Below are 20,696 nucleotides of genomic sequence, written 5' to 3'. Positions count from 1 at the left end.
TGTATTATTTTGATGTCTCTGTCATTGTATTGTTTTGTTGCAATTTACATATGGTAGATGAATGTCGATCGGCTTTTGAAAATATTTTTTGATAAAGATTAGGTTTAATAAATAAATTCTCCATCTTTGCATGCTCAAAAGATGTTAAATTTAATTATTATATTCTTCTTTATTATTTAGATATATATCATATTTAATGTAATGTTTATGTAATACCCCAAAAAAATTTTCATCCAAATTTTGTGCGTAAACGTACTGGGTCCTATCTTTTAGAACGATTTATTATTTTTCGTGTGGAATTTCCTAGAGTTAGACCCACCGCTACGAAGAGCATCGAATAAGCTTTCCAATGATATGTGGATCATCCAAAACGGACACCCGAGCGATGAGTTACGAACATTCCGATCGAATGGTGAATAGTGATGAACAGTAAAATGTGCAGGAAAAGGTACTGAGGCCAGGCGTATTTTTTCTCTAACTTTAAACGATCATAACTCCTTGTACATAATGATCTGGGTGAGCTACAATATATCAACGGAAAGCTCTACAAGTCCTCTTTCCAATGAAATTAGTTTCATCCAATTGGGATGTTGGAGAAAAAAATTATGGTCGATCTACTACAGCCTATCAAAACAGTTCTCCATGGACAGATTCGGGTTTTATTTGTTTCTTAGGGGCATTTTGTTCTTTCACCACTCTTTTAAACCTTTATATATACCCCATTCAGCTGAGAACTTGTATTATTTTTCTCTCATTTCTCTTATATGTATATATATATATATATATATATATATATATATATATATATATCAAGTTAGGGTTAGGGTTTTGAATTGGGGGAAATTAATTGGAGGCTTTGATTCAAGAATTCCTTCCGTCAATCTCTTCCGACTACGGAGTCTAAGGTATACAAGTGTTTATCTATAGACTCCTTTCGTCGATAGAGTCGACGAATCCCTTTTTGAAAGTTCAAGTTATGTATATATATATATATATATATATATACATTTTCTAGACTTTGATGATGTATATATATATATGTTGATTGATATTTGTTGGTTGAGATATATATGAGGATTATGTATATTACTTGATATACATATATATATATATGATGATTATGCATGTTGGTTGATATATATATATATGTGTGTGTGGTGATGGTGTATGTTGGTTGATACATGCATGTGATGATTATGTGTGTTGGATGAGATATATGGGGTGGCGAAAAACATGAGAACTTGACAAATTCACCAATGCCTAAAAGTTCATGTAAGGTGTTTGTGGAATTGTCTAAGAGGCTATAAATTTACGTTCTTAGGATATAACAAGTTCTAAATGACTAGACTACTTTCTATGTATCGTTCAAGATGAACTCCATGTTATTGTCTAAAATTGAGTATGTTGTGTGGAAGACTTATGATATGGTTGTAAGTGCGGACGAGGGATTTAGTTGGTGGAATTAAGATGAATGATGGTGTTGTAGAACATGTAATTATTCATACTGACCTATGCCCTAAATTGTACATGCAAGGTAATTGTAGAAATGCCTAGTTTAAGAAGAATGGATCGTATGACCCCTTGTGATCGAAGTGATGAGTTCATACCATACTTGCATACTACGTGTTTACTATGGTGCTTAAGGGAAATGATAAGGCCATTAGGCCACTCTAAGTATGAAATGTCTAATTATGGGTCGAATTGCATATATCAAGATCTTAAAGGAAAGAACCTTGAGAAGTGAACCATGATGTGTTAAATATATGTTATTTATGTGTATCCCGATTTGATGAACTATGTTATATTGTATTCTTCCTTAACCATATGCATCCCTGTTGAATGATCTACGATGTAATGGCATGAGATCCCAATACTTGTATATGAATATGATCTTTAAATGATTGGTGTGAGGTGTTAATGAATGCATGGTGCATGATGGCCTATGGGCATGTGAGTATGCGTTGTTGTAAACTACGTATTACTTATGTTATTGATTATTGGGGGTACGTATGCCCGAAATAGTCTGTTGGTCTAGAGCTGAGTCAGTTCCGCGATAATCTTAGCCGTGCTACGATCGATGAATTTCCAATGATTTGAGAACTTAAAATGAATTCCGTGAGAACTTAGTATGTGGGGTTTGAACAAGAATATCTTTTCATTCTTGTGCCCAAAGAATTGATTTTATCATTGGAATTTCATGATTTCGTAAAGTGGGTAAATACCCAAGATGTTTTAATGACGAATTATGAGGTTATAAAAATATAAATTGTTTAAGCTTTGATGTACATGATTACTTTATTATTCCCAAGTTATGATTTGATATGGTGAATTTCATATTTCTATCATGAGTTGATAATTCAAGTGTTTTCAAGATATGATTTATGGAACTTTGAATCGTCCAATATTGGTATACATAATAACCTTATTATCTTGTTTTCTTGAATTGAGTTTTATGCCATAAATTGCACACCACTACTATGAAATTTTTTTTTGAGGATTCTTGATATAAGAGCCATGATTTGAGTTACATTACGACATACAAAATCTTACTATGATTTGAAGATCTTAAATGCTTTTTCAAAAGCTATTGTCATGATTTGAATATTGAAATGAAAGAATTATCATTTGAGAATATTGATTTGCATCCGCAGAGTCGGGATGATTTATATTGATTTTAAGCTCGCAGAGACAAAATGCTTTTGTTATTGATACCATGTTGATGTTGAGGAAAATTAAAATATTTTGAGCTAAAATGTGTTGAGTTAGGAATCCACAAATTGATATGATTTGATAAATGAGAAAGAGATTTAATTTGGTCTTTATGGTAGACCTTTGTGATGTTGTGGTGGATTTTCTAACGCGTTCTGAGCTAGTCGGGGAGTATTACTTAGCACCAAGAGGGAAATTTAGTATTTCCCCAAACCTATGTGCCACCGTAGGGTTGTTGATGATGATATTGTTGGCCAGAGAGCCGAATTGTGATTATGAAAGATTTAAGATTGTACTCCCTGGCAAGAGTACAACACTCCCTCCAATGGGAGTGCTCTCCCTAGGAGGGCAAACGTTGGTATTCCACGCGGCTCACGTGGGGTTGTCGGTTATAGGAAACTCCCCTGTCCATAAGAGTATGTTTCTTGAACTATCGAGTCGCTCCGAGTCTTGAGTTGATGAGTTTGGTTGTCTATGATGATTCATGAGAATTTATGATGAATATTGATGATTTTATGATGATTTATGGGATTTTACTTATGTTTTCCTATCTATAATATTATGAGAAGTATGGATAATGAAATTCAAGCTATGTGAGTCTTTATTTTCCGTACGCATGTTTTACGAAATCAAAGATATTATTCAAATTATTGCGTGCACCCCCACATATTCAGTTGCTCATGAGGAGTCATGGTGAGTTATGTAACTACTTTCCACGGTTTCTGTGTCAGTATAAATCTTCAGGAGTCAGGGGTGTGAGTGTATTCGATTGATCAGTGTTGGTATCTTGTGATTCAGTAATGCAGTACCCCAGTACAGTAGTGAGTTCCAAGGACAGTAAAGTGGTATCCGAGCTGTGGTGTCTGAATTCGTTATAATTGTTATAGTGGTTGTGAACTGTGCATTCATATATGTGTACTCATTCGTTATTCTCATGATTATTCTGTTGATTAAATATTCATGCATAAGCCCTTACATTTAGCCTTCCCTGCTTGCATACTCAGTACATCTTAGTACTGACGCATTTGCGCTATGGTGTTATTTTATTTTGGGGCACCATAGGTTCAGAGGAGTGAAACTTGGAGCATCTTAGAAGTCACTTGTATAGCACAGTGGGTGCAGCAGTGAGTCCTCATCATCCGAGGATGTTGTTGTTACAGTATTTGATTTTAGTAGACAGAGTTAGTTGGGGAATTGTCCCTTCAACTCCACAGTTCAGGCAGTGTAGAGGCTTTTCAGACAGATGTATTAGTGTGTGGTTTAAGGTATTATATATTTCTAGATGTTTGAACCTTATGGCAAGTGTTAGCCAGTTTTCGCATGTATTTTATTATATTATGCTGTGAACAGGTACAGATATCAGAAAAGGGTTAGCTTGTGGTCCTTCGTGATCATAAGCACCGTGTGGCATTCCGGTTCTTGGAAATCAGGGCGTTACAGTTTAAACTCATTAAAGTGAGGTACGCGCGCAAGGCGCGTACACCTAAACTAGTATTTAAAAAATCGAAGCATTAGAAGTAGTGGCAGAGTCATTATTTTCACTTAAAAATTTTTAGATATAAAAAATTAAACATACGAAGCAGTAAAAAAATTCAACATCTGCCATATAAGAAAAAAATATTTTTAGTTCTATATAACAATCTAATATTTTGTGGAAAGAATTCGAATGAACCCAATAGCCTTATTTAACTTTGAAAATACATATGATTGCAAGAGATAATATCTTTGTATGAATTTAAATTAACTTGAAATGGTACTTTGTACATAATACAGTTGAATAAGTTGACATTTAAAATTAAAAAAATGTTATTAGCCACATAACAACCCACAAATAGAGAACACATAAGCTAGAAAGGAAGAAATGACCAATAAAATTTTTTAGGGAAAAGGGTCAAATATGCCCCTAAATTTTGCGAAAATGTTCAGATATACTCTTCGTTAAAAGTTTAGCTCACCAATGCTCTTGCCGTCAAAGTCTAGGGCCATATATACCCCTGTTGCCAAGTTTTGAGTCATATATATCCCCTTATTGCCAAGTTTTGGGCCATATATGCCCCTATTGTTGTTAATTGCTTGCTAAAACTTTCCAACCTCTTTTTTCTTTTTTTTAGAAATAATATTTTCCACATCACTTTTTAATTGTCACATCACATATAATTAACCCCCCCCCTCCCCCCCCCCCCCCCCCCCCCCCCCCCCCCCCCCCCGCCTTCTTCTACACATTAACCATCCGTTAAATACTCCTATCTACCTCACAATCTCTTTGGATTTTCTTTAATTTGTCAAAATTTCTTTATTGTGTTTTTCAATTCTTGCATGCCCCCAAGAATCATCGAGTAAAAAAATAAAAAAAGTCAAGAATACCCCATAAAAACTCAATGCACAATTGTGGCGAAAATCAAGAATTAAAGTTCTTATCAACTGCAAATTATTTTAGTATCTTATCAACTAACTCCGTCTTTCGCACCACTGTCAACTCTAACATCAAGAATAAGAAGAATTAAGAAAACCAAGAGAGAAATTGAGATGTAGAAGTGTAAAAGAGGCAATCCATATAGAGACAGCAAAAATAAGTTATCAATTAAGAGGATATTTTTTATACGTATGTATGTATATATGTACGATAGGAATAGTTACGCAAAAATCTAAAAATATAACAAAAGAATTTTGGCAAATTAGAGAAAATCCAAAGAGATTGTGAGGTAAATGAGAGCATTTGAATGTCGTTTAATATGTAGAAGAAGGGGTGAATTTAATTATATGTGATGTGACAATAAAAAAATAATGTGACAAATATAATTTCCTAAGGAAAAAAAAAGAAAAACGGGTTGGGAAATTCCAGCAAAGCAATTAACGACAACGGGGTATATATGACCCAAAACTTGGAAGGAAGGGTATATACGGCCCAAAACATGACAACTGGGGTATATATGGACCAAAACTTGGATGGCAAGGGCATTGGTGAGCTAAACATTTAGCAGAGGGTATATCTGAACATTTTCGCAAAGTTTAGGAACATATTTAACCCTTCTTTTTAATTTTTTATTTGAGATAAATATGATTGTACCACTTAGCTATGAAATTACATTAAAGCCCTTAATCGTTTCCTAACTCACAATATAGTAGAAAATAAATGTACTATATATATACTTTTCATGAAATTAATGTTATCCTCCTCTACAAATTAACTTAGGTTCAATTATTTTGAGATGCTACTGAAGACATATTTTATTATACTATTACGGATCTTATGGTAAATTAATTATGGAAAATAATTGCAGGATGAGATTTAGAATTAATTTTACTCATGTTTAATATAAATTATTAATTAATTTTAAGATTATTTTATTTCATTATTTATTTTAGAATGGTGAAATTACTGCACAATATGAAAAATGGTACTCTCTTCTTTTCATTTTATGTGTCATCATTTTTTTTTTGGGTTTGTATAAAAAAGAATGTCATCTCTATTTGGTAACTATTTAAAGATACAATTTCACTTTTAATCTTATTTATTCCACTTAATTGAAAAAAAGAAAGTAACATATTTTTTGATAAAGGACAATTTGATAAACATTATCAAGTCTTCATTTATTTCTTAAATTTCATGTTCAGTCAAATAACGACACATAAAATGAGACGGGGGCGTATAACTTATTAAGTCCGGTGTACCTCTTATTATGTTATGTTATGCTGATACGGGTAGTACAATTACTATTGCTAACACGAGTATATCTTTTTTTAGTCCGTTAAAAAAGAATGATCTTTTTTTTTTGTGATATTTTAATTTTAACTTTTTACATTACATATTTAGAATTATAAAATTAAAAAATATTTTGATATATTTGATATAATTTTAATTTAAGATCACAATATTTAAAAATTTATTTTTATTTTTTTTTTAAACAGAAAAAGTAATTGAGGGATAGTATTTTATGTTTGAGGAAAGATTCAAACACTAAAATACAAAAACCTCACTTCAATGTGTCTTACAAAGGTGGTTAATTCCAAAAAGTCATCCACCTTTTTTTCACAAATCCCTCCTCCTATTATCACACCCCCTCTTCCCTTCTTCCTCATCACTCATTATTTTTCTACTGGCAATTCTTACATTCTTTGCCATGTTCTTTTATCTGACAACAAACCCATTATAGCAATAGTGATGAGTTATCATGCTTTACAGTCTACAAATCTCTTTCATTAATCATACTACTATTTCTTCGTCTTCTTCTACCATGTCTTCTAAACGCTCTATTGTTGAGTTTACTCCTCCTGCCACTGATGAAGATCCAGTTTTTACTAAACGACCTCGCCACTTTCCCTCTTCCGACAGGGAAGAGGATGAAGAAGAAGGCGAGGAAGTAGTCCACGTTGACGCGGACTCTATCGGCCTTCGCCTTCTTGGATTGCTCCTCCAGTGTGCTGAGTGCGTTGCGATGGAGAATCTCGAAGATGCCGGCAATTTATTACCCGAAATCGCTGAGCTCTCTTCGCCTTTTGGGTCGTCGGCTGAACGAGTCGCTGCTTACTTTGCTGAAGCCCTCTCTGCCAGAATTATCAGTTCTCACCTTCGATTCTACTCTCCACTTAACCTCAAAGCCTTAACTCTCACGCATTCGCAAAAGCTCTTCACCGCTTTGCAATCGTACAACACGATCAGCCCGCTTATCAAATTCTCTCACTATACAGCAAACCAAGCCATTTACCAAGCATTAGAGTGTGAAGATCACGTCCATATAATCGATCTCGACATCATGCAAGGTCTTCAATGGCCAGGATTGTTCCAAATTCTCTCATCTCGTTCGAGGAAACTCCGTTCCATCAAGATCACCGGTGTTGGATCCTCTATGGAACTACTCGAATCCACAGGACGGAGACTTGCCGAGTTTGCTAACTCATTCGGCCTGCCGTTCGAGTTTAAACCGCTCGAGGGCAAAATCGGGCACGTAAGAAACCTGAGTCAACTCGGGGTAAAAGCGGAGGAAGCTATTGTGGTAAACTGGATGCACCATTGCCTTTACGATGTAACGGGGAGTGATTTAGGTACGTTCAGATTGTTGACGTTGTTAAGGCCGAAACTGATCACCACCGTTGAACAAGAACTGAGTCACGGAGGGAATTTTTTAGGCCGGTTCGTTGAGGCATTGCATTATTATTCGGCATTGTTTGATGCTTTAGGGGATGGATTGGGTGAGGAGAGTATAGAGAGGCATATGGTGGAGCAGCAATTGTTTGGTAGTGAAATTAGGAATATTGTAGCTGTAGGTGGGCCCAAGAGGAGTGGGGAGGTACCCATAGAGAGATGGGGTGATGAGTTTAAACGGGTCGGGTTTTTACCCGTTTCGTTATCGGGCACTCCAGCTGCTCAAGCTAGTTTGTTGTTGGGGATGTTTCCAAGAGGGTATACTTTGGTGGAGGAAAATGGGTGTTTGAAGTTGGGCTGGAAGGATTTATCTTTGTTGACTGCCTCTGCATGGCAACCATGCGATTAAGATGCATTTTTGTTTCGTGGTCAATTTGAACTGTTGGATCGTGTTATACTAATAAGTGAAGTGTTCTAGTTCACTTTGGTCCTAATTCAGAAGAGACCCCACACATGTATTTGTCGTTCTTATTCTTGAAAAATATTCTTTTTATGAAATACTACGTGCAATGGACCAAAGAAATTTTTGTCCTTTTTCTTTACGAAGTAATTGGGGTATGGACTACGGAAGATTCTCGTCTCGTCCGTCTGTTACATACTTGAATCGTTTAGCGCCTTGCTTTTTCAGGATTTAATTGAAAGAAATTGTTGCAACACTTTACTGCTTATGACTCGGTGATGAGAGAGTGAGGGAATATATTTCACCTGATAATTAGTAACCATTGCATAAACTGGCAGTAATTGTGACACATTATTTGAAACCTAATAATCAGATAAGTCTCAAATCATAACTCATTAATCGTTTTCGCCCTTGCAGATTTGAAATTTATTAAGGGTGAAACGGGATGTTGGATTTTGGTGTGAATAGGGTTTGATCCTGTGACTGTTGGGTTAGGTAGTGAATTAGAAATGAAGGAATTTGGTCCAGTTTTGATACAATCCAAATGGCCTCCGAATTGTTAGAGAGGATGCTTACGGGTCAGCCTCTGAATTGTTAGAGAGGATGCTTACGGGGCAAGAGGCACATAGAGACTCCTTGTTACTATCCAAAGGGTGCCAATTTGATGAGTATGATGATAGAGGAGGGATGAGGAATGTTAAAGAAGCCATGAGAAGGCAAGACAGGCTAGATCACCCTCAGGAGAGGACATGCGCCCCATCCGCTTTGGAGGTGCGCCCAACCCGCTCTAGATCCGCTAGGGCGGGTCAAAACAGTCCATCATACCATTGTGATGCGCCCCATATTCTCTACAAATGCTCAAGCATGTGCTTAATGGGCTTTTATGTTAGTCTTTCCTAAATGGGTCACTTTTGAGTCCATATGATGTAATAACTTAGCCTAAACTATAAATAGGACTTCTCTTTCATTTAGTAGGTAGTTTTTGAGAATTATGAATGGATACTCTATTGAGAGTGTGAGGCAAGCGTGAAATCAATTGTGTTGAAACTTCATTTAGAAACGTGGGTTGCTCAGGAATTCTATTCCCTTGAGGTCTGCGTAGGAGATTGGTATTTTGTTTGACATTGAATAGAGGGTTAGGGGTTTGATACACCCTTAGTTTGCTATTCATTCATTCATTGTGTCTATCTATTACTTGTTTTCTATCTATCCCTTTATCTTTCGTATTCATATTATAGTTTAGTTTTCAATTCCGTACTTTGTTCGTATATCATTTGGTAACAGAGCAGAGTTTGATTTTGTTCCCACGAAGTCAATCTTGGATTTGTTATCTTGAGAATCAACAAAAAAGAAGTGTCAAAATAAAAAATTTCAAAAAAGTCACTATTCACATTTTTGGTCTTAGGTCAAAATTTGTGTCTTAGATTTTGTATTTTTTTTCTCTTGTGTTTCTAGTATTAGATTTGTGTTCTCTACCACTATATGAGTCTAGGATTCAAATTTGAGCTTAATCGGAGTCATTTTGAATGAGCAACCATTGGTAAAAGCTTGAACTTAAAGAAAGGTGAAGAGGGACGAAAATTTGGAAAATTTGGTTTAGAATTTGGGCAAAATGGCGTTTGGAATGAGTTTAGAACGTTAAAATGTGCTTACGTTCAAAACTTCAACTCATTCCGATCTCCGAAGAAGAAGTTAGTGTTCTTGATGTTCTTGAAGAGATTCAAATCGTCAAGCGGAAATTTTATCAAAAGAGGGTGTTTGATCCAAAAAGAAAAAGAAAAGTAGTGAAAAAGTGTTTGTCCAAAGGTATCTACGAAGATCCTAAGGATATTCCAAAAGAGAGAACAAAGGGGGACCATTTGGAGGGCATTTTCGGCCGTTCAAGGACCAAGGGGCGGGCTACTTGCACCTGAGGTGTGCTGCACCTGTGCCAAAGTTGTGGCCATATCCCAAACGCACCTCCAACTAGTAAGTAAGGCAGTAGTTGCATCCAAGCTACGCCTCACATGCTGTAGCAGCTACCAAACGCAACCCTCAACATATATCACCTCAAATTGAGTGCAAAGCAGCCCCAATGCACCCCCAAACGCATACCAACACTTCTCCAACACCAATTCAAGTTCTTAAACACATCTCAACACTTTAAAGCTCCATTGATCGAGGTTTGATTTTTAGTTTCAATTTCTTGATTCTTAAATCTCCTTTTTGATTCTTAAACTACTCATCAACTAGTAATTCATCTACTGAGTTGATTGATTAATTCTTGAGTCCTATTTCTTTCATTGTCCTATTTCTTTCAAGTTTTTTTCTTTTTCAATCCATTGTGATTTATTGATTGAAGTCCTTAAGTAATTTTATTTTTGAGTTGCTTCAAACAAGAATCCATTCCTACCTCAAGCCACAATTGGTACCAAGCAATCTCATTGGAGTATAAACTATCTATCAATGCTTGCAATGCCAATTGAGTGAACAATCAAAGGTGTGAACTTTGAGAGCTTGTGAGGTTGATTTCCTAACCTTAACTTGTTTGTTGTTTTTTGTTTTAGTATTTCTTTTGTTAGGTACAATGGCCGAGGAAGGTGAGATACCTAGTTGGGTCAGTTCCATCATAGAGAAGCTTAATGCTATAGATAGCCGATTAAGATCTCTTGAAGGGGGTGTGCTTAATATGGATGGTAGGATGGGTAACATGGAAAGTTATCTCTCAAGAAGGATGGACACTTTGGAAGTTCGTCTAGACTCCACCCACTCAACTACTCAAAACCACCATGCCTCCTCTAGTGGACATGCTCTTAACACCTTCACTACTATAACCCCGAAAACACTTCACCAATTGCTCAATCCACCAAGGAAAATACATGAACCATCATCCAAGCCACTACTTAAAAAAATAACTGAAATCCCGTTTGTCCACTACAACCCCAATTCAACCAAGTCCATGATGGAGCTACACAAAACCAAGAGCTCCACTTCCAAATACCCCAAGAACTACCTAAAGCCCCATTTAACCAAAACCAACCACCTCAAATCCCAGCTAACCACAATCAACCAATCTAAAATGAGGATGAAAGAGGTGAGGAACCTTTTGGAGGATACCAAGAGTTAGATGAAGTGGAGCTCTTTGCGGAATTTATACGAAATAGAAAAGGAGCTCAAGGGGAAGGATATAAATGACAAGGTGGACAATTTGGTCCAGTTCCACATGGAAAAGGAAACTTGGGAAACCATCCTCAAGTTCAAGAAGTTCATCAATGGGATCAAAAAGGTAATATGGTTCGAGACACGGGTCTTAACTCAATCAAGATCACTCTTCCTACCTTCAAAGGAAATAGTGATCCATTAATCTACCTTGATTAGGAAATACAATGCAATAGAATCTTCCAACTCAATGAGTTAATCGGACATAAGTAGGCCGCCCATACAATTGCCAACTTAAAAGGTATTCTTCTACTTGGTGGGAGATGAAAAGGGTATAAAGAGAAAAAAATGGTAATCCCGACCTTTTGTATTTTGATAAATTGAAGGCACTCATGAAAGAAAGGTATGTGGTGGAAAGGTTCAAGCAAGAGAAATTAACAAGGCTCTACGATTTGAGATAAGGAGGTAGAGGTGTGGAAGACTATTATGAGGAGTTTCAAAACTTGATCTTTCATTTTGAGATTGTCGAACCCACAAATCATTGTATGGTTTGATTCAAATGTGGGTTTGATTATGAAGTTTTTTCTTAACTAGTTGTCCACAAGTTTGACCGAATAGAAGATTTTGTTGAAGCGGCCATTAAGGTTGAAAGAAATAATAATGCCAAGAAGTACTTCAATAAAGGTTACAATTATTCTTTATCCTTCGTATGGAACATGAACAAGGATTTCAATAAGTCCTTAGAAAAGAAGCTCATTGAGAAGGCAACCCAAAGGTATCCACCAAGGACTGAAGGTAATCCATCTTCTAATCCCAATTCTAAATGTATCATTTGCTTTAAATGTTAAGGTTGGGTTCATAAGGCTAATGAATGTACCAACCAAAGAAACATAGTATTGGTGGAGGGTAACCCTTAGTTTGTTGGGGATATGGTGACCCAAAATAATGGCGGTGAGAAAAACCCTCAAGAGGATGATGACCTTGGAAGTAAAGAGGAATTAGCGGAAGTTGAAAGGGACTTTAATGTACCTTGTATATTGATGATGAAAGCTCCCCATGAAGATGTTTGGCCTGAAGAAGGAGAAGTCATGAACCTTACCTCATAATGAGAAAGTAGATGAATGGTGAAGATGAGAAACTGTGGGATCAAGAAGGGGAGCTTAGTGACAAACCCAATCCCTTGTTATTCACTACATTTGGTACTAGCATTATGCCAACTTCCAAGTTAATACTAAGAGGACGAGTCCACATAGTGCAAACTTAGAAGGCAAGAGAGCAAGTTCAAGGCTTTGCTTCAAAGATATGTACCTAACCCCTCTTATTCCTAGAATTCCTTGGATTCATGATGACATCTATCTAAGGTAGATAATCTTTTAAAGATAATTGACTTAAAATCCTACTTAGATGGTGTCGATGTCTTCCAAACCATATCTTGGAATGATCTGAATATGCATGAAATGTATGGCATCCCAAACCCAGATGGACAATATATTTTTTATTCTAAGAATAGGCTATGGTTCCTACTTGACAAACAATACTTGGCCCTTGAATCTTGTCACGCTTTTATTCATAGACAATTTGGATATTTCTTGGAAAGTTGTTAAAGTGAAAGGAACATGAGGTGCTTAAGATGTTTGTTCTTATATTCATGTGATCTTGTTATTGGTAGCACCTTAGGTAATCATAGCTCTATTCATTCCATTTTCTTTGTTCGTAAGCATAACCATGTTGATGCTAAGAATATTTTATGTGTAAACATGGTTTTTTGTGAATGGAAGGGTAATCTACACCCTAATGACTCCTTGACTCTACCCTTGGTAGTTCCAACATGTGATGATTTTATTAGTAACATTGTCAATAAAGCTAACGTAGGAGAATTTCTTGATACTTATCATAGCCAACTCCTTTGCATCTTAAATGTCGACTTCTCTTCCATTATCTTGAAGGATGTTTGGTTATATGTGAATTGAGTGTCTCCTTGGCATGGATGTTTTGTTTTTAACCCTTGTGCTAACCCTCGTGCATTGAAGAAATATTGGTTGTGTATTCTCTTTTTGTATTTAAAGGTTGTAGATTCGAGGATGAATCCTCTTCAAGAAGGAGAGGATGATATAATTCAAATGGCCTTCGGATCATTAGAGAGGATGATTACGGGTTAAGATGCACATAGAGACTCTTTTTTGCTATCCAAAGGGTGGTGATTTGATGATTATGATGATCGAAGAGGGACGAGAGATGTTAAAGAAACCACGGGTAGGAAAGTTGGGGATAGAAGACCCCTGGGAGAGGACATACGCCCCATCCGCTTTGGAGGTGCGCCCAACCCGGTCTAGATCCACTAGGGCGGGTCAAAACAGCCCACTAAACCCTTGGGATGCGCCCCATGTGAGCCCCATATGATCTACAAATGCTCAAGCATGTGCTTATTGGTCTTCTATGTTTAGTCTTTCCTAAATAGGCCACTTTTAGGCCCATATGATGTAATAACTTAGCCTAGACTATAAATAGGACTTCTCTTTCATTAAGTAGGTAGTTTTTGAATATTTATGAATGTATTTAGAGTGTAAGCCAAGCGTTAAATCACTTGTGTAGAAACTTCATTTAGAAATGTTGGTTGCTCGGGAATCCAAGTCCCTTGAGGTCTATGTAGGAGATCGGTGCTTTGTTTGACATTGAATAGAGGGTTAGGGGTTTGATAGACTCTTATTTTGCTATTCATTCATTCATTGTGTCTATGTATTACTTGCTTTCTAGCTATCCCTTTATCTTTTGTATTTGTATTTTAGTTTATTTTTTCGATTCCGTACTTTGTTCATATATCAAGTTTAAAGAAAGGAAAAAATTTTATTAGATCTAAAATAAAAATATGTTTCTGTTATGTCTTAAAGAGTTGTGAAGATAGCAAGCTCTTGTAGTAGTCGTCACATGCTTAATTTTGGCTTAAGGCAAAAGGCTTTCTCAAAAAAGTACTTCACATATTTTCTTTTGAGAAAGTACATTCATGCTTTATAGGAGAAAAATAATTACAGTCAAATGTTTTCTTATAAAAATATCCTCAAACATTGTTACGTTTAATATTCTCAAGTGAGAATCTCTCACGATATATGGCATGCGCACGACCTTCCTTCAACAATTCAAAGGAGGGAAATTTTTCTCGATTTCAAAATTTTCTCACTTCCCTAATTTTTCTTTTTCCCCAATTTTTTTTCTTTCCTAATTCAAGTTAGCCCTAGAGTTCACAAAATTACACCATGGGAGCTGGAATTCAGAGCAACAGTACATCATTAATGATGTTGAGACCGTACTAGTTGAATCCACTTTCAATTATGAAAATTTAGTAGTGTAAATCTCAAAATTGTTGTTACTACAAACATTGACATCAAATATGTAATTGCACTTGGATTTTCACCGTTGAAGATAGTTAATGATATGGACGTAAAAGGGTACATTAAATATGTAATTGCGCCTGGATTCTCACTGTTGAAGATAGTTAATGATAAGGACGTGAAAGTCTACATCGAATTAAAGAAGAGAAGCCTGACATCACTCCTATCCTTTAGTGATCTCCTACAATCACACACCAATCTAAATAGATACATCAATGCTTGATTGTACAAAATTATTATTGTTCACTTTTTGTAGTATAACATTTACCAAGAGCTTGTTATGTACTTTTGTTGTATTGACTTATTTAAATTCAAACACATATTGTTCCTTATCATCACTTATTTATAATGCACATGACAAATAATACAATGTATTCAAGTAGTTCCATAATAGTGCATGATACCAAATCAGTATATACATACTAACATGGTATCATTGAGAAATAACCAAGTAATTCATAAAGGAACCACTCGCTTATACATGATATTAAACTAGTCCATATATATATTGTCATGGTATCATTTAGGAATGTCAAGTCATTCCTAAAGAAATCATGCACTTATGCATGATACCATTGCAGTATATAAATATACTGATATGATAGCATTAAGGTTTCTTTTGTTTAGTCATGTACAACCAACTCATTTTTTTATGACACTAGTACATTATATACATAACCATGGTATCATTCATTGAGCAGCAATCTTTCAAGGAGGGGGTACTCAAAATTTCTCAATGAGACGATCACAGTATCATATACTGGAATAGTATCATTAAGGACTATTTCATATAATCAGTAGCACTCCTTATATAAGGTATGATACTACCACTATATACTCCCTCCATCTCATTTTATGTATTGTCATTTCCTTTTTGGTTTGTCCCAAAAGGAATGTTGTCTTTCTTTATTTGGCAACTATTTGATGATATCATCCTTATTTTATCCTTACCAGTCTCACTTAATAAGAAAAAATAATTAAAAAGTAAACATTAAAGTGACTTTAAGAGGGGAAATATTTTAAATTTTACAAAGTCATCATTTATTTCTTAAACTCTATGTCCGGTCAAAAGTTGACACATAAAATGAGATGGGGGAGTATGTGTATATGTATGTATGTTTGTTTGTATATTGAAACACCCCATATTTCTGGGCTAGAATTCAAACCTTCGTTCCTACGTGTATGAACCCGATCCCAATAATTCCATGTCAACGTAAGTGTTATGGTTAATTATCTAGTGTGATAATATCTTTGGAGATGAGTTGAGATCATAAAAATTTCCTAATTCAAAGACAAGTTGAAAACTTTTATCGATTGAGTTATACTGAATGTTTCAACTTAGGTCAACCACCAACAACCATTACTTATAAAATATAAAGAGATAAATGTCCTACTATATACCAAATAAAAGATAATTGAGTCTTATTTTCATCTTATTTGATTTCACCTTAATCCAATATCAGAGTAGAAAGTTATGCTCATTTTTCTTGGGAGTGTCTATCTATCTGAAAGTAACGACTAGGCTAATGGGCTGACATCTAGGTGACGACAAAAGTGACGAACCGTCAGCTAAGTGTTGAGCCGTCAGCTCAAGTCATCCACCTTAACAATAAAATGGAAAAATCCATCTTGAAAGTGATGATTGGGGTGACGATACGTCACCTAATAGATGGGTCGTCAACCTTGTTGTTAACTAAAGAATTTCTGCAAAAAAAATTTGGTTTCTTTAGGGGTATTTTGATCTTTACCTCCCCCAAACTCCTCCCCCACAACTTAAAAACACTAATATGCCATATTATCTCCAATTATACAAATCAAAACACTATTCTCTTTTCTCTAAACCCCTAAGTAAAAAACACTAGGATTTTCTTAAGGTTTGTCATCTAAAGCTTCAAGAGTTGATTTCTCTCCATAATTATTGATATCTGAGGCATGTTACTCTTCCCGAAATCTTATTTTATCAAAAACATGTGTCTATTATTGTACACATATGATTTTATTAATGATTTTAAATTTGGGTTGAGGGTTATTGAACATTATTGAATTAATAGCTTTTCCCATGGCTTTTATGAATCATGTATGGTTTGAATTGATGGCTTATAACATGTGGAGTGCATGGTCATGTGAATAAACTAGGGAGTCATGGTGTTCCCCAAATTTGTGAAATTTTGATAACTGAATTGGTGTAACCCCAACCCAATCTTATGAAATTGGCTTTGAATATGAGTATATGTTCATTGAACTATATTTTGAACTATTGCATGCCATAAAAGGCCTAATGAAACATGAATTAATTTTAATTGAACCTTGGGAGTTGTGGATTCCCTGTATAAATGAATAATTAAATCTAAAGGGGTCATGATTTCCCCCATGTAATGGATAATTTATATGACATGATAATGTTAGCTTGCAAGTAAAATTGGTATGAAAATACCAATGGGGTGCCTTAATGAATGAATTGGTTCAATGAATGAGAATGTGTGAAGTACGTTTTAATTAGGCCTATTGGGTGTTGTGTAGCTGGGCTATGAAAGTGGACGTCCTAAGAGACCAATACAACCTTAGTTGCCGATGCGAGGGTCAAAATAGTCGGTTGTTCGAGTCACCCTTATTTTATGATTGGGTGTTTGAGTCACCCTTGTTAAATGATCGGGTGTTCATGTCACCCTTGATGTATGCATAAGTAGTTTGAGTCCCCATGTTGCATATATACATACGACTATTCTATGATTCATATAGCTAACAAGCATTGAAGCCCTTTAGAAGGGAGAACTGAGCCCATATAGCCCGTAGGTTTCTTTTTATGATGATTGAGCTACACAGTCCAGGCTAAGATTTTAAAGTTCATGCTAAGTCTTGTTCCTTATATTGGCATGTGATATATATATGTGTGTGTGTGTGTGTTTGTATGTATGTATGTATGTATTACATATGATTATGTGCATTGGTTTTGAATGATATTAAATTGTTGATCATGGCATACTTTATCCTTTCCCCAAGTTACATATTAGCACTCAACCTGCTAACTATCTCTGAATGTTGTATCTCCATATGATGCCAAACATAGAGACACTTCTGTTTTTTTTGTGCAGTGATTAGGTGGTCGTCGGATATCTCATGAGTTAGATTGAAGTGGTGAGTTTCCATTCTCTAAAATATCGTTATTTAATAATTATGGTTTCATTTGTGTCTCAGACTGTTCTATTATTTCTTTTGGCTATCGTTCGGGGCATGTCCCGACTTAGGTTGTCTTTTTGGAGTTTTAGAGGCTTTGTAGATAAATATGGTTTGGGATATTTTTGAGTACTTAGAACCTCAATATGGTTTCTCTATTTCATATGTATGATTTTTTGCATTTGTATTCATTGTTATATAGGTGTTGTATTCTGATTGAATAGGTAAAGGGGTGGTCTTTAGTCCTCGGTAGACTCGAGGTACCTATCACGGCCAAGCCTTGGTTTGGGTTATGACAAGCTTTGTATCATAGCATGGTTCATCATCGTTGGGTGTCCATAAAGTAGTGAGTAGAATCTCTTTTATTGATATGTGGTGCGTCACAGTTAAAAGAGGAAGGCTACGAGGCATTTAGGAAATATTTCTCATTCTTTCATACTCTATATCATTCAATATTTTTGTCCATATGAAAGTTATCAAAATTCCTCCCTTTCTCTGGTTTTATGGGATATGACCCATTATCGAGGTGATACAAGTGTAAAGGCTTAGATTTTTAATGATGTGGTCCTTTCCAATTGAGTCATCAAAAAGTTGTAGGATGGCACAAGAACTTGATAGGAGTCCATTAGTGCATTAAAGTGTATAGATTCAAGTGTGTACCTCTATCTTCATGAATCATGCTTTCCAGGCTGAGGTAACGTATGGATTCATTCCCTTCTAAAAATTTTATGACGGACGTCTTGCTTAACAAAGAAAGTATGTATCTGAATGTTGGGATAGTATTTCCACCTAAGAGGTAGTATGAATTGGGTTATTATGACTATAGATAGTAAGATAATCCGAAGGTTAATATTATAAAGTCATACATTTAGAAGCAAGGGTGAGAGAAACCTTTGAGTGAAAAAGGTAGTTGTATTCTTGTAACCATTAAGTGAGTGTTGGGGGTGGTATGTTCTTATGGTGATTAGTTATGGTAATTTAGAAATTATTTGAAATTGTGAAATCATAGAGAGGGGGAATCAGTGATGTTTATAGAATTTTGAAGGTATTTTAAGGTATGTATGGGTAAGTAGAAGAGTTGTGAGAAAGGAGAATGTGATAATAAATCTTAATAGGTTATGTTATAAGATTAGGATCGACTATCCTGATTATGTAGTCTTACAACGCCAAGAGTCCTTTGAATTTTTTTGTCTAGCAGTTGTAAGCCTATCTATAGTGGGAAGATATGTAGTCAATTTTAGGGTGTAGTAGAAGTATTGTGAAGAAGATACGTTAGTTGGTCGTAATTAAATGGAATAAGGAATTTAGATAGATTAATTGCCATACATTTTGATGTACTAGTACAGTAGATGGAATGTTTCATTGGTAGTTCATGATTGGTAATAGATGATAAGCTTGAACTTTAGATATTGGTTATGGTGATAAGGATGTTACCTCAGGGATAGAGATGCAAGAATTGTGAGAATGGATTAGTAGACTTGATTTGATATGTGGAGGAGCCTAGGTAGACAAATTATGAAAGATTTGAATGGGTAATTGTGATCTATACATAAGGACCAGTATTGAAGCGGTGAATTATGGATATGTTAGTAGGTAAATAAGAGCGTTAGGGTTATACGAATAAATTGAACCCTAGGTAGCATGTTGTTAGATGAGGTTTAAAGTGTATAAGTGCTATGTGTAACTAGTTAATGATCTTTAATGTCTTAGTATGGAGAAGTCTAGGGAGTTGTTGTATGGTGTTCCTTAGAGCTGAATTAAGAAAAATATAGATAGACGATGTGAACCCTTGGTGTAGTCTTAAAAAATTTATTAATTTGTGAGGTTATGTGATTAGAGGTTTAATGCTAGTATACTAAGGAGTGAAAATGGATTGTTATGTGTTAAAAAGTGGGGATGTGTATGCTCATGAGAGTGTGACTTATAGGGTGATAGTTATAAAGGATAGCAAAAGTTAAGATTAGTATCCCTAAAGGGTAGTGTCTTTATATTATGGTTATTAGGGGGAGGTAGCATTCATGTGTATACTGATACCCCCTTTATGCTGAGTGTTGTGCTTGTAGATTTAATAAGAAGATATGTCCTCAAGTCTAGGATAGTGACCTTTGAGAAAAGGGGAAGATTATGAACTAAGGTAGATCCAAAATTTTCTCTTAGTGTTGAGTTTCAGGGAAGTGTCATGATAAATCTATTCTTATCCTAGCAAATTCCTCCTACTTCGGTTTAAGAGGACACTCTACCAATGTATCAAGTATTCGGATTGTGCCTATGCCTAAGGTCCGAGTTATTTGTGCAACTTATGTCTATGTGCCAACCTCTGAACGAGAAGCAATAACGGTTCTCAGCAATCCAAGCTTCCAAATATTTAAGCTCTATGATATGGCGCTCATGATCCATAAACTCATGTGTCACTTTATGCTTAGTTCTAAGAAACTAGACTCTATATATGTTACCAACTCATTTTATGTCATGTCTCAGCCCAAAGTGATGTTATCTATATGAACTCATGATCATTCTCAGTTCTTAGAATGAGGAGCAATAGCTTCAAGTGGCAATCCTTGTCTTATTTATTGAATATATGAGTCTCGGCTTTATGTTATATTACTCTTAATATATGCACTCATGTTTCTCACTGTGCCAAGTCCTAAGAACCCCTGCTATGTTATGTTTTTGTCGAATGACCCTCTTATTTATGATCTAGATGTTGCTCCGAAGCATTTTGTGCCTATTATACTATATCTTATTT

General features: G+C 35.5%; 1 protein-coding gene across 1 annotated transcript; it reads left to right on the top strand.

Moving 5' to 3' along the window:
• Nucleotides 1–6,679: 6,679 nt before the first annotated feature.
• Nucleotides 6,680–8,350, top strand: LOC107878045 (scarecrow-like protein 23). The gene has a single exon (XM_016724914.2). The coding sequence runs from the start codon at nucleotides 6,882–6,884 to the stop codon at nucleotides 8,199–8,201; it is 1,320 nt and encodes a 439-aa protein (XP_016580400.1). The 5' UTR covers nucleotides 6,680–6,881; the 3' UTR covers nucleotides 8,202–8,350.
• The last annotated feature ends 12,346 nt before the right edge of the window (nucleotides 8,351–20,696 follow it).

This window comes from Capsicum annuum, chromosome 7, assembly GCF_002878395.1.
Source record: "Capsicum annuum cultivar UCD-10X-F1 chromosome 7, UCD10Xv1.1, whole genome shotgun sequence".
Classification (NCBI taxonomy): Eukaryota; Viridiplantae; Streptophyta; class Magnoliopsida; order Solanales; family Solanaceae; genus Capsicum; species Capsicum annuum.
Note: the sequence above shows the minus strand (reverse complement) of the source record. Positions and strands in the feature narration are given on the sequence as shown.

What these genes read in the sequence shown, in the direction of transcription:
- LOC107878045 (XM_016724914.2), top strand. Translation starts at nt 6,882, where the DNA reads ATGCTTTACAGTCTACAAATCTCTTTCATTAATCATACTACTATTTCT.